Source organism: Eublepharis macularius, chromosome 2 (assembly GCF_028583425.1).
Source record: "Eublepharis macularius isolate TG4126 chromosome 2, MPM_Emac_v1.0, whole genome shotgun sequence".
In the NCBI taxonomy this organism is placed as follows: Eukaryota; Metazoa; Chordata; class Lepidosauria; order Squamata; family Eublepharidae; genus Eublepharis; species Eublepharis macularius.
The window spans coordinates 149,387,422-149,406,449 of record NC_072791.1 but is presented as its reverse complement, the minus strand read 5'-3'; the positions used below and the strand labels follow the sequence as shown (position 1 = coordinate 149,406,449).

Sequence of the window (19,028 nt, the reverse complement as noted above, 5' to 3'; positions counted from 1 at the left end):
TAGTCCCAAGTGTCAGTGTTAGCAATGCTTAAAAAAAGCTATTATTGCTTGTGGAGCCTCCTGCACTGCCAGACCTCATCACTATTGACTGCTTGCCTGCATTAGCCAAGTCCCAGCAGTGCACAACAGTCCTTTAAACACAATTAGTGTAGCTGCTAATGGAAGGTAGTACAGTTAAGAAGATGTGGCTCTGATACAAGTTGTTGGGGGCGGGGGGGGGGGGAACCACCATCTCATGTCTGGGAAGGGGGAGAAAAGAGGGTCTTTTCCTGCTTCAGAAAAATCGGTCGCTTTTTTTCCTGTATACCTTGGTGCTGGAAGATGCAGGCTCATTTGTACAGACTAGTGTTAAGTCACACAAGAACAAGTCCCATCCAAAGTCATTTGGTTTTTATTAAATCAATTAGCCACAATAAAACAGAAATACAAAGAAAACCTTTATTTAAAAACCCCACAAACTGAAACTGACTAGGAGGCTGCATAGTGTCCCAGCTTCCAGCTGTTTCAAGGCCACCAACTTGCCCCCTGACAGGATGCACCGGTGACAGCAGTACCATTTTATATCTTCAGGTGGAATAACCAGTCCAGACTGCAACGTGCAAGGAGGGAAACAGCCTAAGTAGGCCAATGATGCACATTAGGTACTTTCATATGGTGCCAGTTCTCCAGTCTGGATGAAACAGTGTCCAGTCAGCCTCACTTTGGCAATATGGCAATCACACAACCTATAAAAGGGATAAGGGGACAGCTGTGCATGTTGCTTGCTAATCTGAGCCTGATGCAGACTCTGCTGAGCTGGGTGGGGTGCTAGCAATCTCCTCCTCATCAGAATCCTGGTGGAGGGGGAAAAAAATAATGATTGTTAAGAAGCAGAAACACGTTCAAGATTAACTACAAGCCTTAAAGGGTCTATGCTAACAGAATCAACTCAGGAAATGGGAGCTGGATACCACTGGGAGCAGATCAATTAAATCCTGGCTGAGCAGCCAACAGGATGTTTAAGCTGCATGATGAGTGCAAGACCTAGAAAATATTGCAATGCGTGTAATGTTCAGCTGTTTTACTGCACTAGGATTGTGTCCCTATTACTATAGACAATATAGCTGAAATCAACGTGTTTTAGCAAGAGGCAAGAAGGAATGAATGAGGACTCTCTTTATGCATCTTTGGGGAAGAAAACCTCAACGATTTTTTTAAGGTACCAGACTAGAACAATATCAAGCGAAAAAGACAGACAAGAGATACTGGCATTAGTCTAAACTGTTAATTTATTTTTTTACCAACTCTGATGCTTGTTTTTCATTCTTTTATTTTTATGACATATTGATATATTTTATGTGACATATTTCTAATCTTGTAAATAAAACTTACTATGGTGTATGACTAAAATGCTAAGATTAAACTCATATGCTCAAGAGGTAACACAGCATAAAGACTGCCTTCAGAAGATTCTCAGCTTTAATTCTTAAAATACCAAGTTTCTAGCCTTCACAATTCAGGATCAGAGCAAATTCATGGGGAGACAATAATAGTTTCAAGGCTCAGAAAGCCAGAGAGGCTTTTGGAAGGACTTTCCAGTTGTCACTAGGAGCCTTTTGTGTATTTAGAAAATGCCTTCCACGACTACCTGTCCATCATACCTATTGCAATATTTGTCTCCCTACAATACCACGCTTCTTGCGATGCATCTTGAATTCTGTGGTGCCCAAATACTGTAAGCAATGAGCACCCTGGCACACAAAGAAATGCCATGTCTCAAATAAGCACACCAGCCAAAGCAGAAGTGCTAGAGAACTTCAGCTGCAGAACACAAGGCTAGTCTATAGCTTTCAGAGATTACTATCACATACCTAGAGAATGAAATACCAGGTTCCTCTGAGGGTAACTCCTTTATAGGAAGGAGTCTGGCCTATTCTGTTGTGAATGGAATCTACGTTTCTCTCTCTCTCCAGCTCACTGCCACCAGAGCACCCACCTCCTTCTTGTCCTCGCCTGAGGAGCTCTCATCACTGGACACAAACTCCTTGCTTTTGAAGCTCTCGCCTAGTGGTTTAGGAGCACTCTTGCTGGCAGAAGATTTTGCAGGCACAGTTTTCTTCTCTGGTTTGCCTTTCCCTGGCTTCTCAGGCTTCTTTTTCTTCTTGGATTTTTCCCTGCATGTGAGCAAGTACACAAGATTCTGCAATGGCAATTTCCAAAAAGCATTCTGGGGCAGTACAGATGCTGTAGAGAGAAAGGAATATGATACCTCCCCCCCCCCCCCACAAAAGAAAGCAGTAGTTTGATGCTTTTGCTTTCCATACATGGAAGAGTTTATTATCCTGGGAAGAACCTGCTACTCACTTTTTGAAACTGTCTGACTTGCCCCCCTCACTGTAGTCCTTCATGGCCTTCTCATAATCCCTCTTCGCATCTTCAGCTTTGCGCTCCCATTCCTATAAACAAAGTTCCTTTCACTCACCATTCAATATAGCCTACAAAAGATTAATTTGTGTGCACCATTCCTACTAATACTAGCGCCAGGACCATTTGTATCCAATTTTCCAAACATCTATATAGAATTCCAGAAAATTCAGAGTATACCAACCTTTAAAAATTGTTTTGCTCCTTATACACACCATTTTTATTTGGATCATTATACCACTCTCTATCTCATACTGCTTCTTAATTTATTAGGTTTAAGCAGGCTACTAAAATATAGACAAACTAAACCATATTTAAACAGCTGCAAAATCAATCACAAGTATATAAAATTTGCAACTGAAAGAGTAATAGTTCTATCATCATCTAATAAAACAGGTAATGTCTATATGACTTCATATGATCTATAGATCCATTATATTTCCAAATCCTGTCATGATCCATTATATCTGTTCTTAACAGGATGGATCTGGAGATAAATTAATTTGGAGACACAGGGGAACACTTAAAGTTCAGTTGTAGGATTACCAATCCTCATAAAATCACTGAAGCACACAAAAACCCCTTAGTTTGGGGGTGGGGTATTATATACCTTAAATAAAAACAGAATGATGAGAACTATGTTGAGCCAAGATAAAGATTCACTTGGTCTAGCACCCTATTTCCCATGGGGGCTGCTTGATACTTCCACCAGACTGGCATGAAGATAACAGCGAATGGTGCTCAGACAGACTGTTTCTGAGCCAAGAGGTGCCATTTAGCAAACATGTCCTTTGGTCCTTGATAAATCTGCGTAATTGTTTAAGTCATCTAAACCACTGGCAGTGAACTGTGGCAGTGAACTCCATGAGTTAACTGCAGCTACATGAAGCATTTTCTCCTGTCATGAATTGGCTGGCAAACCATCCTACTAGATGACCTCACACTGGTATTAAAAGTAAAGTTTCCCTTGACTTGCTTCTCTCCACATATACACGGATACATTTTTATTGTCTTCTCTCTAAACTAAAAGCCTCAAATGTGTTAACTTTTTATCTGCTCTTTTGCATTCCTCTTTTCTCCCATCCCAGTCCTTACTAAAACATTTCTCGTTCTGCATGTTTCTGTAACTGCACACAATTTATGTACCAAATCTGAAGTTGTGGCACAAGCTACAAAACACCTTCAAGCACTTCTCAAAAATATACCTAGCCACCATTCCTATTGCACAGATGGCCATCACCACCCTCCCTTACACACCTCCTTCTTCTCCTTTGGCATCCCTTTCCAGAGTTCTCCAGCCTTCTTGGACACATCAGTGACACTCATGCCTGGACAGTCTGACCTGATCTTCTCACGGTTGGCATTGAGCCACAGCATATATGCAGACAAAGGTCTCTTTGGGGCATTGGGGTCTTTCCCTTTCTTGCTCTATTGGGAAGAGGAGGAAAAAAATTATAAAGAAGCCATCTCCCAAAATGAGTTTTTACCATCAATAGCCCAGTGCGTCCCAGTTTGTTTTTGTGGGCTTTTTCTGCAAGCATCAACTCCTCACACATCTTGGAGGCTGCTTCTAGACTGTTGCAGATTCTGGGACAGTTTACTCAGCTACACTGAAAGTTGTCTCCCATTCAGTGTGTAACGAAGCAGAAGAGAAAGAGGGAGGACATGCACGACTAAAATAGAGATGCATATCTATATTTGCACCTGCAGCTGCAGCTGCAGTGGATGAAGTCTGCTGGCCGACACTGAACTGGTATTTAGCTACCAAAGCAGAGGTGCTCCTCCCTTATGCCACAGCACCTCTTACTATACCTCTTCATCACTACCTTGAACACTCCATGGTAGGAGAATGCACCTTGAGCCATGGACGTATTTTGCAAAGGTTAACCACCCTTCCAAAAATAAAACTGTGCCCAGATTTCACTGGACTTAGCCCAGCTATAATTTCTAACTGTTGTGGAGTGTCTCTCTTCAAACCAATTGCTGATACAATCTCAGATTTTTTTAAAAAAATAGTTTGGCTAATGCTACATTTGAGTAAAGGTGAGCAACTGAATTAGGAAGGTTACACATTAAGGACCACCAAGGACCAATTTTTATGAGAACTGACAACATGTAAAGTGCCTGCTGAAAATTTATGAGCAGCTGAAATATCCCGTTGGTTACACCATGCTAGCACTGAACAGAAACATGATCTTATGCAGAACAGAAATCAGCATTTCCAGTTGTAAGCAGCTCCTTACATGTCATAATGTAACTAAGGTTAACACCTTATTTAACAAACATCTATAATAGTACGTTAGACTGCCTTCTCATTGGTATTCCTTGTCTTAAGGGCAATTCCAAGAATTCTCTCTTGCGCCCAGAATAAGATAGGGAGTTGAATTATTATTTATTTACAAGATCTATAACCTGCCTTTCTGTCCTTATCAGGCCAAGCCAGCTAACAGATTAAAAACAAATAAATACAGCTTAAAAACCACTGAAACAAAAAATACATTATTAAAGCAATTAAAACGAAAGCTAAAATATACATAAAAAACAGTCATTAAAATAATGGCCAAAAAGGAGAGATCACTGAAGGAACACCTAACAAATAAAACAAGCCTTTGCTCGCTGGTGAAAGACAGCAACAGGAGAGAGTTCCAGAGTTTGGGTACTGTGAGTGAGAAGGCACTCTCTCAAGCTGTTGCCTAACTTCGTACGGCAAGGGTACTCGAAGCAGGCCTCAGTAAATGACTGTAGTGGTCAGGTAGCCCTGTAAGGAGTAGGCAGTCTCTCAAGTATGCTGGTTCCAAATCATACAGAGTTTTAAAAGTCATTATCAGCACCTTGAACTATGCCCAGAAACAGATTAGAAGTTAGTACAGATGAGCTAAGAATGAAGAGACATGATCCCTGTGACTCATTCCAGTCAAAAATCTGGCTGCCGTAGCATTTTGCACCAACTGAAATGCAGCATGTAGATCGCATTTTAGTAATCTATTGTGTATGAATGCTTTTCCTAGTTATAGTCACAATTGGACACGCTCTACATCCTGGCTATTCTCACCTCAGACTGCTTCTTGCGGGGCTTGCGTTCTTTGACAATTTTGGCTTTTTTGGCAGGTTTCTTCTTCTCATCACTGTCTCCTTCGTTGCTAGATGAGCTAGCTGAGGCATTGCTGTCAAACCTGGCCCCAAAAAAGATTGATCATGCAGGAAAACTAGGTTCACAACTAGACATATCCTTTAACCAACCCCAAGTGGTGCATACATCAATAGACATGAACTTGTAGTAGGAGCATTTTTCTCAGATATATCCCCAGTATCTGACCCACAGCCCCCATCATTCCAAGATGGACTTTTACAACACAGAATCAATAATCAAAGACAAACTGTGAATGAATGAGTCCTTATAAACAGGCTAAAAGGAATGAAATAATATGAATTCAGAAGCACAGAAAAACTCATCAATACTGCTCAGTCCTTTTCATGTTGAAATGCTGCATAGATCCCTCAAGAGTCCATGCCAGCAAGAGTGCATAGAGCACCATGCACTCTGATGAACGATTAACCATTACATCAAGACAACTGGCTTTCATTCTTTTCATCCTTCCACTACATCTACACATTCAAATGAAAGAAATCAGACTAACCTGCAAAATTGGCTAAAGATCATGTATAGTCTATTCTACGCAGAATAGGTCCAGTTTCATTCTTGCCCCCTCCTACTCCAGGTATTTAAATAAAAACATTCTCTAGATTAAAAGATTCAGTATTTTCCTGATGGCATTCTTCCAATGTCTTGTGCTGGAAGAGTGTGGGCACCAATGAAACAACATGGTAGGATACAGCCCTTAATCCTCAGCATACAATACTGGCCTAAGACAAGTGCATTTTCCAAATGAAGACGATACGCACAAAAGTCAGTGTCTCAAAGTGACATCCTAACTGTAAGATTGGTTATTCTTCCACAGTCATGTTGGTGGTCAGTGTTCCAGTCATGGTTTCACCCTATTAATTCTCACAGCATTCTTCCAATCAAAGCTCAATAGTTAGTCCATTCAATTATTGTATTCACTGTAAAACAGATACCAAGCAACCTAAATCAAACATCTTACTTACTCTTCTGCCACATCCTCCTCCTCCTCTACAGGATTGAAGGATTCATCTAGAAAAAGAAAATCTTTGTTTCTAACTTAGAACAATGAGAGAAACAGCACAGACAGCAACAGGGAATTACCTACTCCCCACCCCCACCCCATAAGCTTCTATATCCCCAAGACAGGGAAAAGGACTCACCAGTCTCTTCTCCAGAATCCTCGCTGCTGTCATTCGCATTCTCCTCACGGATTTTACCCTCCTCCTTCATACGTTCCAAGTAGGCATCATGGGAGTCCTCATCAGAGCCAGCATACTCATCATAGTTTTTATTCATGCCCTAGAAACACATACAAGATATGCTATGGGAGTTGGTGCAAGACTCTAAGCAGATAAAATTTTGCAACATTTTTCCAAATTCAGAGCATGCCAATATTCTAAAACTACGTCTCTCAGCATGCTCCTGGGCACATATACTACATGGGAAGGGTTTCTCATGTATGCGTAAACACACACCAAGCGACGATTACCCAAAAATGTAGCACATCTCATGCTGCCTCCATAGTCTACTAGAATACATTTTAACTCCCCAACCACCACTGTCATAGGATGGGAAGAACCATGCCAGTGACTTCAAAGTGGATTAGGTGAAAGCCACTCCTTCAGCAAAGCAGACCATGGCCTCTTCTTTGTGGCTCATGCAAGGTTATACTATGGTGATTAGGAATGTTCACCACAGCCATGCAGAGGAGGAGACCTGAACCAAGAGGAGGAGGGGACAATCGCACAGACCTTTTTCTTCTACAAGGAGAGAACAGAAATTGAGAAGGGAGAAAGCTCTGGAGAGAAAGAGAACACCCCATCCCACCCAAGCAGGTCAAGGACAGGAATGGGCAGCAGTTGCCTTTCTCTGTCCTCCATCCTGTTCAACCCCCTGAAACAGGTACCTCCTTGAGTCCTCTGTTCTTGATGTTCAGCTTCTTGGCATTCACAAAATCAAATAGCTTGCCATATTCCTCTCTGCAAGAAAGGAAATCAGCCTAATATTAACTGGTCTATGGCAAGTTCCACAGAACCTGAGACCAGAAGCTGGAGAGTGACAGGACTAGACAAGACAGCAGAGATTTAACTGTTTTCCCTGAGAAGAAAGCTGATTCAGTTTGCCCCCCAACTGCACACAAACGCTGTGATGCTTTAGCAGATCAGAGCAAAACAGGGACCTTATATTAAAAAAAAACTAGACATCATGAGTCACAAATCCCAGACAGGCAGTAAAGAGCTGTCTTTTGGAATGAACGAGATTTAGGGCTGGCAGCAATACCATCTCCTTCACCCACAATGGAAGATACATTCCATTAAACAAAGTGGTTGGTGGAAAGAGGTTGCTGTGAGCATTTACTTTTGTGGTTCTGTTGGGTTACACTCACCTTTCTATACTGCTGAAAGTGTACTGCGTCCCCTGCTTTGTTTCTATCTCAAAATCAAAGGAGCGTGTAGTAGTCGTCCCACGAGCAAAATTTACAAAAGAGATCTCATCAAAGCGGATGTGAACAGGTGGCTTGTGCACATAGATGAAGCCACGCTCCAAAGGGTACAGGAGCCCTGAACTGGCCTTATAGGAACAAGTGATGCACTGAGCTCCAGAATGCCTGTACAGGGAAAAAGTGATCATGCTAAAATTTAATTTGGGCACAAAACATCAATTTACACTCACACAGCCTACTAGTACAAATCACATTGCTCTACAATCTAGAGGTACTGTTGCAAGCTATTAGCTCCAGCTCTTTACAACTGGAATAGAAAAATTGGCTGGCAGACAAAAACATAAGAAATGTTACCACTTCACAACCCACTCTCTTACCCATCTTTGAACACTGTCTACAGACTTTTGGTTGTTATTCTCTTTTTTTTAAAAAAAAAATTTTATTTATTATTTATTTATTCAATTTATATACCGCCCATCCCAGGGGCTCTGGGCGGTGAACAGTTAAAATTGATAAAAACAAAAACTAAAATCAATATACAAATAATAAAACAAATTAACAAGGTGCAGTGGTGGGGAGAACCTTCCCCACCCCAAAGGTGGGAGGCCGACATGGCACCGCCCCCTTCAATCACCAAACGCCTGGCGGAACAGCTCTGTCTTACAGGCCCGGCGGAACGATAATATGTCCCGCTGGGCCCGGGTTTCCATTGACAGAGCGTTCCACCAGGCTGGGGCCAGGACTGAAAAAGCCCTGGCCCTGGTTGAAGCGAGGCGGGCTTCCTTAGGGCCGGGGACCACAAGTAATATTTATTCGCTGATCGGAGCGATCTCCGGGGAACGTACAGGGAGAGGCGGTCCCGAAGATATGCCGGTCCCAACCCACTCAGGGCTTTAAAGGTAAGAACCAACACTTTGAACCTGATTCGGAATTCAACTGGAAGCCAGTGCAGCTGGCGCAGGACAGGTGTGATGTGTGACTGGTAAGGTATACCAGTCAGGACCCGTGCCACTGCATTCTGGACCAGTTGTAGTTTCCGGATCAGGCCCAGGGGTAGCCCAGCGTAGAGTGAGTTACAGTAATCTAGCCTGGAGGTGACCGTTGCATGGATCACTGTAGCCAGGTCCTGGGGCGTCAGGTAGGGGGCAAGTTGCCTGATCTGACGAAGATGGAAAAATGCAGACTTGGCAACCGCCGTGACCTGGGCCTCCATCGATAGGGAGGCATCCAGGAACACACCCAGACTCTTTACCACTGGCAAAGTTGCCAGTGGTGTCCCATCCAGGGCAGGGAGCTGGATCCCAACATCTGGCAGCCCCCGTCCCAGCTGCAGGACCTCCGTCTTCACTGGGTTCAATTTCAGCCTGCTCTGTTTCAACCATGCCGTCACAGCCTCCAAAGCTCTGGCCAGATTGTCTGGGGCCGTGTCTGGCCGGCCGTCCATCAACAGAAAAAGTTGGGTGTCATCCGCGTATTGATGACAACCCAGCCCAAACCTCCGCACCAACTGGGCGAGGGGGCGCATATAGATGTTAAATAACATTGGGGAGAGTATTGCCCCTTGGGGAACCCCGTACACCAAAGGGTGACGGGCCGATAGATCTCCCCCGAGCGCCACCCTCTGTCCCCGACCCTGGAGAAAGGAGACCAGCCACTGTAAGACTGCCCCCCTAATCCCCACGTCGGCAAGGCGGCTGGCCAACAAATCATAGTCAACCGTGTCAAATGCTGCTGTGAGATCAAGTAACACAAGCAGCGCTGACCCGCCTCGATCCAGATGCCTGCGAAGGTCGTCTGTGAGGGCAACCAAGGCTGTCTCCGTCCCATGGCCAGGACGGAAGCCAGACTGGAATGGGTCCAGGACTAGAGCATCATTCAGGAATTCCTGCAGTTGTACCGCCACCCGCCCGCTCAATCACCTTGCCCAGGAACGGGAGGTTCGACACTGGGCGGTAACTGGACGGGTCGGTGGGGTCCAAAGATGGTTTTTTCAGGAGGGGCCGCACTACCGCCTCCTTTAACACTCCTGGAAAAACCCCAGAGCTCAGGGAGATGTTAACAATGGCCTCCAGATGGTCCCGTAGCCCCTCTGAGCTGGCCTTCACCAGCCAGGATGGGCAGGGGTCCAGAGGACAGGTGGTTGGCCTCATCCCCTGCAGGATCCTGTCAACATCGTCCTGAGAGAGCAGGCTGAAATGGTCTAATACGGACCCAGAAGACGGCCAAGGGGTCTCCAGTTCCCTTACTGTATCAACAGTGGGTGGCAGGCCACGGCGAAGGGACAAGATTTTACCCGCAAAATAGCTCGCAAAAGCCTCGCAGCCAATAGTTGAATTAAGAATTTGGTGGTCTCCCTGAGAGAGGGAGACCAAGGACCGAACTGTTTGAAATAATTGAGCCGGGCGTGAGCTAGCAGATGCAATGGAAGCAGCAAAGAAATCCCTCTTTGCTGCTTTCACTGCCACCTCATTGGCTTTCATAAACGTCCTATAAGATGTTCTTGCCTCTTCGTCGCGCCCCCGCCTCCACACTCGCTCTAGTCGTCTCAGAGACCGCTTCATCTGGCGAAGCTCCTCGGTAAACCAAGGAGCTACCCATTTGCGGGCTCGGAGAGGACGGCAGGGGGCAATAGCGTCGATGGCTTCGGAAAGACGGCCATGCCAATCATCCACCAGCTCATCTAACGTACTGCCAGGGGGCATCAGATCCCGCAGAGCCGCCTGGAAACCAATTGGCTCCATAAGCCTCTGCGGGCGAGCGTAAATCCGCTCACTGCCCACCCGGGAAAGGAGCGGCATGCTCAGACGAGCCTTCAGAACAAAGTGATCTGACCATGGCACTGCATCATAGGCATCCAGGACCACCATCATCCCTGCCCCAAAAATCAAATCCAGCGTGTGACCTGCTTGATGCGTGGGAGCCGAAACAAACTGGGAGAGTCCTAGGGCCGCCATGGAGGACACCAGGTCAATGGCCTGCATGGAGGCATCGTCGTCAGCATGGACGTTGAAATCCCCGAGAACCAAAAGTTTCGGGAATTCCAAGGCCCAGCTGGCCACCGCCTCCAAGAGACCAGACAGGGAAGATGCAGGTGCAGTAGGCGGTCGGTACACCACACATATTGCCAACCTCTCCTTGGCGTCCAACACTAGGCCCACACAATCAATGCCAGTAATTTTTGGGGTGGGGAGTGGTCTGAAGGAGAAAGACTCCCGAATGAGCAAAGCCACGCCTCCCCCCCGACCACTTGTCTGGGACTGGTGGAGGACCGTATAACCTGGGGGGGGGGGGGGGCTAGTTCTTTCAAAGCGACCGTCTCACCCTCCCTCACCCATGTCTCGGTCACGCAAGCCAGGTCCACATTCAATGCTGCAAGATAATCTTGCAGCGTTTTGGTCTTATTATTTATGGACCTGGCATTGCACAGCGCCAGTGTCGGAGAGTGGTTTAATATCCTAGCCCCACAACAGGTATATCTTGGGATGGGACGCAGATTGGAAGGGCACCGAGCCCTACTATGTCTCAATGCCCTTCCCTTCCATAATCTGCTCCCATCATTAAATTATACATTACAATCAGTTTCCTTTAATTTTTCCAATTCTAACCCCCTCCCTTTCCCCCCTTTTGTTGACTTCCAACAGTTTTCCAACCCCTTGTCCCTTTTCCCTTACTCATTTTAAATTTATTCTATCTGTCAAACAATCTTTCACTTTCTTCTAAGCTTATCTATATAACACAGTGCTCCTTCTGTCTTCCTACTTACTTTAACAACTAAATAATACATAACTAAATAATACATTCTTGGCATATTTTCTTTTGATAATAATCATTTAGCTACTTTTGGTTGTTATTCTCAATGACAAAACCAGGAATAAATTTCAGTCCTTCTCTTTCTTCTCAAACATTCCCCATGAGGATGACTAAACAGATAATTTATCAGCCCTTTCCCTGCATGCAGGCATGCCTCACCCCTGGAAGTTGCCAGGCACTGTGATCTTGCGGTTGACAAGAGCTTTCATGACACGACTAACCATCTCATACAGTGATCCTGACATATTCTTGGTGAGTCGTCCCTCAAAACGCTTCTCTACTTCATCCCTGGAGCAAAGAAAATACAAGTCAAGGCACAGCCAGACTCCAAAATGCAAAGACCTGTGAAAACTGGAAGCAGTCAAGTGAAGTCCTTGCTATGACTATGATACCTAATATAGTGAAGGGTACTCACTCATTCATGTTGAGGGTCAAGGAGATGTCCTCATCTTTGGAGAAGAGGAGGATAAGAAAGTGATAGCGAGTTTGCCCTTGTTTTATAGGAGGGTCTAAGCTGATCTGCAAGGAAGCAGAGATAATTATATTTAGCTGATTATTATCCACACTGGCCATTTTCACAGGGCCCTGCCCAGCCACATTAATATGCTCAGCTCCAGAGAACATCAGACCAGGGCACTGCCAGGGCAAGTTTTATGTGCAATTTTTCCTTCTCTTCCACCTCATCTGTGTGTGCAGTCTGGTATGGTATCATGACAATATAGACATGATACCACCAGACTACTCTGCTACTTTTCTAAGGGGGCTGGCTATGCTCTTCCTCTGTCTGACAAGATGACCACAGAAGTTATGAAGAGATCTGCAAGATCCACTACCTCAACACTACTGAGACAGCGTTTCAGTTCCCCATATATCTGTAATTCTTGCATGGGAGGGGCTGGAGCTAGACATTGGAATGGATGGGGGAGGAGGTGGGAGTGGATTAACTATTGCTGAAATAATATTATCTGGAACAATGTGGGAATACGTGTTGAGTGCCAATTCCAGATTCTTTCCTTACCCTGACATATTCAGCCACCAAGAACGTTGTATGACATGGACAAATGGCTATTTCTGGTTTTCAAATTAGTTTAAATAGAATGAAAGCTACTGTCCTCTTTCATAGCAACTGGAGGTGCTTTATGTGAAAGGGAACAATAGTTAACTATAAAAAAATTGCCCAAAATTTCACTTCTCACCACAAAGAACATCTGGCGTTGGTCTTTATGAGGAAGCAGGAAAAGCCGCAGAACAGTAGTATAGGGGATCTTGTAGTCAAATGTCTTGCCATGAAGATGCAGGAAGGTGGGATAGATACGGATATCATAACGCCCACGGGGCGTCAAGCACTGAAGTTCTCGGAAGATGCAGATGGCATCTCCAGTGGCCTGGATGACATCTGCCTTTGATAGCACGTTCTGAGCAAATGCCTATGGGATGAATTGGAATAAAAAGTATTATAAGCAAATACCTCCTTCCACTCTATTCTGTCTCTTTTACTCAGGCTGTACTCACCTCAACAGGGTCCATACCATCCTCCTGAGTGGGGGGCACATAGAAGCGCACCTCCATAAGTGATACCTCAGCATCATCATTCTGATGGAACTCCAACGTCACCTCATTCTTGCCAGTTGTGCACTGTGACACATTGCTGAGTGGAATCTCAAACACTGGCTGCTCCCCAATGTCAAAGGAAAGTAGCTGCCCTACAAAAGAGCAAAAGCATCTTTCAAGAAAAAAATTAAACACACTGTCACAGCTCACAGTCATTCCTCCCTCAAGGTGAAGAGGAAACTCCACTCTTCTCTTAGCTATGTCCTCTAGACTTCACTTCCACATAAAATCCTACAGGATATCATTTATCCAACATAAACTTGCCTCCAAATTTTACTGTTCCCCAATTCCACCCTTTCACACACAGATCTTTTTCAGCCAGCTCCAGATGATAGTGGGTCTTGAAGAAATCTGAGAGCTTTTCAAATTCCTACAGGAGAAGAAGACTTGATTAGGGAACATCCAGCCAATGGCACACAGAAAGCCAATGACACATTAATTAAGAGTAGGTTCTCTGCACCTGGGAGACAAGTCCCCATTATACCTCAGATATAAGAAGGACATACACTTCAGACAAGAGTAAAGTAAAAGCAGTATTAAGAAGTATACTTGCATACAAATAAGTCACACAAAACAACGTTAACAACATTCAATTTATATACCACCTTTCAGGATGACTTAACACACACTCAGAGCCGTTTACATAATATGCCATTATTATCCCCACAACAAAATACCCTGTGAGGTGGGTGGGGCTGAGAGAGCTAGAAGCTGTGACTGACCCAAGGTCACCCAGCTGGCTTCAAGTGGAGGAGTGTGGAATCAAACCTGGTTCTCCAGATTAGAGTCCCGCGCTCTTAACCACTACACCAAACTGGCTAACAAACAAAGCTAACAAAAGAATGGCATATACTGCCTGGAAGAGGTAACTAACGGGATAAAACCTAGTACTGAATCAAAAACTGCTCCCTGGGATCCCAAAGCTAATAAAACCCATGAATAAAGGTGCAAGGCCAAAAGAAAAATTCATTTGAATACATAAGAAAATTGTATATAGTTCTGCAGAATAGTCTGGCTACACTGAATATAGCAGCAAATTCCAAAAAGGTATCATCAACAAATTAACCCATCTTGACCAGAAGCTACTCCCACCACCCCTACTATGTCTAGATGACCAACAGACAACTCTATTATGGCTGCAAACCTAAAAACGCTTTCCTGGGAGTAAGCCTCATTAATAAAATAGGACTTAATTCTGCATAGATGTGTTAAGAATTGTTTCCTATATACAGCTAAGAAACCAAGTCATACTAAAACCAACCTTACCGTCTCTCTGAAACCATCATACTTGTATACATGGCCATTCTTAGTAAGCAGTTTGAGGCCATGGCCCAATGCCACTCGTCGCCAGATGCCCTCTGACAACTCCGAAGCCTGAATGTTGTCCACTTTGCCTGTTTTGCTGTTTTTGAAAATCACACCTTGACGGCTCAGTCGCAGACGACCATCATTCTAACCACAGAAAAGAGAGATTGCTAGCAGCAAAGCAACAGTGGCCCAAGTACTTAATTTCTAGCAAGAAGATCCCTTTAATTCTCTGATCAAATCCAATAGCTTTTAATGCCTACATGTTGATTACACCCAGTTCTGCTCCTCTGCACCAGAATTTCCTCTGCCACAACCCATCTTCAAATGTCAGACTGATATTGTTAACAGAGAAGCTAGTTGTCCTCTGCTATATCCAAAGGTCCATAATCTTCACTCTTCCAGCTGCATCATTCCTAGCCATCCCAATGCCTCCCACTCATTTAAATGAACCTGCCCTCTCCCCTTGCTGCCTCTTATATCTGGAGCTTGCACACAGAATACCAATGAGATAATGGTTTGTCTGTTTCTCTTCCTTCAAATCCACATTTTACAAAAAACTATTGGATTAATCCTTTAGTTCTTGCCCCTTACTATGACAGTCTAAATGTGAGTAAGTGAACTGAATACAAGGTCCTCTTGCTATTCTTGCTCCTCCCCATGCTGAATTTAAGACTGTAAGCTTCTCAGGGCACAGGCATGTCCTATTGTTTGTCGCTCTGCATGCAAAGTGCCAACATCACTGAAGATGTTATATAATTAACCACAACTTCCCCCAATACATCAAATACATCATAACTTTAGCAAAGGGGTTTTGTGCCTCAATTTACCTTCTAAACTAGTTAATTAGTAACTAAATACATTCAAGACAAAGATCATGGCTATTATGAGAAGAACAAACCTGCCTAGCATACTAAGGGGCAGATGAAGTTAGAAGGAAAGAATATGCCACAAGGAAATCATACCCCCACTGAAACTATACTACAGAAACACACACAACTCCAAAAAGCTAGTCATCCTGCAGAACCTCCCAACATTTTAGTGACTAAAAATGTGTTTTAGAAGTCTAGGGCACTTTATACCCAATAGTAAAATTATGCATGGATTTGAGCCTAGAACATTCATACAGATTATTTTGCAGAAACAGAATCTCCAGTTATACACAAGTAGGCTGACAAGTAATCCTTTCAGTGGCATTAAGAATGAATGAATGAATACATTAAGGCAACCTACATATGAAGTAATATGAAACATTTAGTGAGTAAAAAGGCTCATAACCCAAAAAAAAGAATCTATCTAGGATGTTTAAAATCTTCAAGGATTTTGTACTTTATAGGACAAATAAACACTGAGGAGAGAGCTCTTGAGGTATTTATTGAGCCAATCACTGTACTATTAGGGGCTTGACAGAGGCCTGAGAGAGAAAGCACTATTATGTCTTACTACCTTTTAAAGCCAGGACTCAATTTGGGGTAGATTCTACATTAGGTTTCCAATCTTAGGACCAGGCTAATCTCCCTTCAAACATACAGCCTATTAGCCACATTAATAGTAGTAACAGCATTTATAAACTGCTCTACTAGTGCCCCACTCAGAGAAGTGAAAAAAGTTGGTTGTTATCCACAGCTGGGGCTAAAGGGAGTGACTTACTCAAGGCCACTTGCTGAGCTCATGGCAGTAGTGGGATTTGAACCAGCAGAGTGCTGATTCACAACCCAACCACTTAACCACTATGCTACAGCATATGTATATTGCTTTGCATCCATCCTGCTAAACTACCACCCCCATCCCACCTCTCACCCTTCACTCACCATAGATCCCTTCACCTCTTGGTATATTTCATTGAATTCCAGTGTATCTGCCATCTTGACAACTCCTACCCCCGCCCACTACGGGAGGGGCTGGAGCCACACAAATAAACAACTTGCTGTTCCAGGAAAAATTCAGCTGAAAACAAGGTAGTGCCTTAGTATCTTCTCAAACCTAGCACAGTAGTAACAAAGCCATAATTAGCCCTGAGGACCAGGCGTGAAGAACCTGGAAAGAAAGCAGAGAAAGAATTATCTGCCAAGACACTTCCCTACTACACTCAGAAAGCAAGCACCGAGTGCTACCCCACAGCAATCCCAGATCCAGAATGGCGACAGAGAATACTCTCCTCCCATGAACTAGCCAAAGAATCAAGCTGAATTGAGGCGTTGCAACAGAGACAGGCGCGCAGAGAGAGAGAGAGGGATGGATGCACATATTGCCTGGTGGGTTTTTCAGGCTTGATTCCTAGAAACACCACCACCTTCCTCCCCAGCCGGGCATCCTCCCCCCCCCCCCCCACACACACACACCCGGGACATTCTGTTGCCTTCCTTCCCTCAACCCTATTACCCGCATTATTCTCACCAGCGATATTTTCCCGCCTGCGCCACACGAGCCCCGACCGACTCTCCCTCCCCCACTCCACCGGAAACAAACCTCACTTCCGCCTTCCGGAACTACACTAAGAACATTGGCTACAAAGTGCGACTGTCCCAGAACGTCTCCTCTCCTCTGCCCCTGCGGAAGCATTCTGTGGAGGAGTGCTAGGGTATGGTTTCAGTGTTGTACCTTAAGGGTACGGAGCGAGAGTGGTTTAAGAAGACAACTCAGTACAGTGAGATTTATCATCAGCATGTATTATAGTATCTACGTTTTAAAACAAGTTTAACAGACCTTATTCCTGCATAAACCTGCATGAGTCCGTCATCAGAAGCATTGTGTTAGTCTTTCAGATGCCACTGGACGGGTTTTTTAAAAAAAATTCTGCTGCAGTCTAACACGGCTACCATTCCTAGAATTATCTCATTTTACATGGGACTAAAGTTGGTGGAAAATGAATATTTGCAGATACTATCAAATAAATGTTTTAAGAGCTGTCACCTATTCTGTTGGGAAGCTACGTCATTATAGATTCAATTCTCCTTACAGGGCATACATGTTCAAAATGCAGATAGCAGAACATTCATACAAATATCAGGATATTCTTTTGCTAACAGTGCCTGTGTGTTTATGTCACCATAAATCTTCACACATTTACTTTGGAAAGATATCCCACACAAAGCACGCTTCAAATTGTGGTAAAGGTACATCTAGTTAAATTGCCATCTGCATTCCTTCACCCCATGGACCTATCTCAATCTAAGGCCAGCACTCAAAAAGTCAGGTAGGCTGCTTGCATGCAAGTGCATTGTGCTTTAGTCACGCTAATATGAAATGGAGATAGGAAAGAATACAGGAAACTCTAGTATATAATTTTTAACCCACTGTTCCTCCAACTCAGGGTAATGTGTATGATACTTAGATACATTGCGAACACTGGAGATTTGCCTGGGGAAGGTAGGGTTTGAGCAAGGAAAAATATCTCAGAGGGGACGTGATTTCATAGAGTCCACCCTCAAAAGCTGTTATGTCCTTCAGGGAAACTAGCCTGAAGAGCAGTTTCTAGAATTTCAGTCCCCCCCTGGAGGCTGGCAACAAATGTTGCAATCCTATGCAAAGTTACTCCAGTGCTATGCCTTCCTTGCTGTTCTCCTGACCTGAAATGGTCTGGGGGCGGGGACGGTTACATTGGCAAGTATATGTTAGATTTGCCAACCTCCAGGTGGGGCCTGGAGATCTTCAAGAATTATAACTGATTTCCAGACTACATATATCACTTCCCCTGGAAAAAATTGCTGCTTTGGAGGTTGGATTCTATGACATTACACACTGCTGAGGTCCCTCCCCCTCAAAAATCTTGCCCACCCCAGGCTCTACCCTTAGAGTTAGCAAACTTAGTAAAGATATATGTGGAAACCCCATCACCACCACCACAGGGTAAATAAGGCCTCCCAGAATCATTTCAGGTTGGCAAAATAGCACAGGGTGGAAAGTTGAAATACTATCTCCTGCATGCCATGGTCCCAGTCCAAATTGGACCCGCATGTGCTTGGGAACTAATTTCTCACTGGGGAAACATGTATCAAGGTTGCCAGGTCTCCCTTCATAGTGGGAAACCTCTTAACAAACCCATTCATTGTCTGCCAGCACCTGAAAGAATTTGTAATACGTAGTTAGAGCCAAGTGATTTCAACAGACTTAGAAGTAATTCTGCACATGGTCACACTAGAATTGCCAACTCCAGATTGGTAAATTCCTGGAGGTTTGGGGATGGATCCCAAGAAGGGTGGAGTTTGGGGAGGTAAGGTTGCTCAACAGGCTGTAATGCCATATATGAAAGCAGCCATTTTCTCCAAAGGAATTGAACTCTCTCAGTTGTAATTTTGGGAGATTTCCAAGCTCCACTGGGAGATTAGAACC

The 19,028-nt window shown here is 44.2% G+C and overlaps 1 protein-coding gene across 1 annotated transcript; it reads right to left on the bottom strand.

The window, feature by feature from the left end:
- Window positions 1-375: 375 nt before the first annotated feature.
- SSRP1 (structure specific recognition protein 1) lies at window positions 376-17,146 on the bottom strand. The gene is made up of 17 exons (XM_054971520.1): window positions 17,094-17,146; window positions 16,508-16,733; window positions 14,658-14,843; window positions 13,656-13,761; window positions 13,293-13,483; window positions 12,977-13,207; window positions 12,196-12,299; window positions 11,940-12,068; window positions 7,914-8,135; window positions 7,434-7,506; window positions 6,688-6,826; window positions 6,511-6,556; window positions 5,456-5,576; window positions 3,661-3,831; window positions 2,344-2,435; window positions 1,976-2,153; window positions 376-833 (listed from the first exon to the last, which is right to left on the bottom strand). The coding sequence occupies exons 2-17, from the start codon at window positions 16,559-16,561 to the stop codon at window positions 765-767; spliced, it is 2,112 nt and encodes a 703-aa protein (XP_054827495.1). The 5' UTR covers window positions 16,562-16,733; window positions 17,094-17,146; the 3' UTR covers window positions 376-764.
- Between the last annotated feature and the right edge of the window lie 1,882 nt (window positions 17,147-19,028).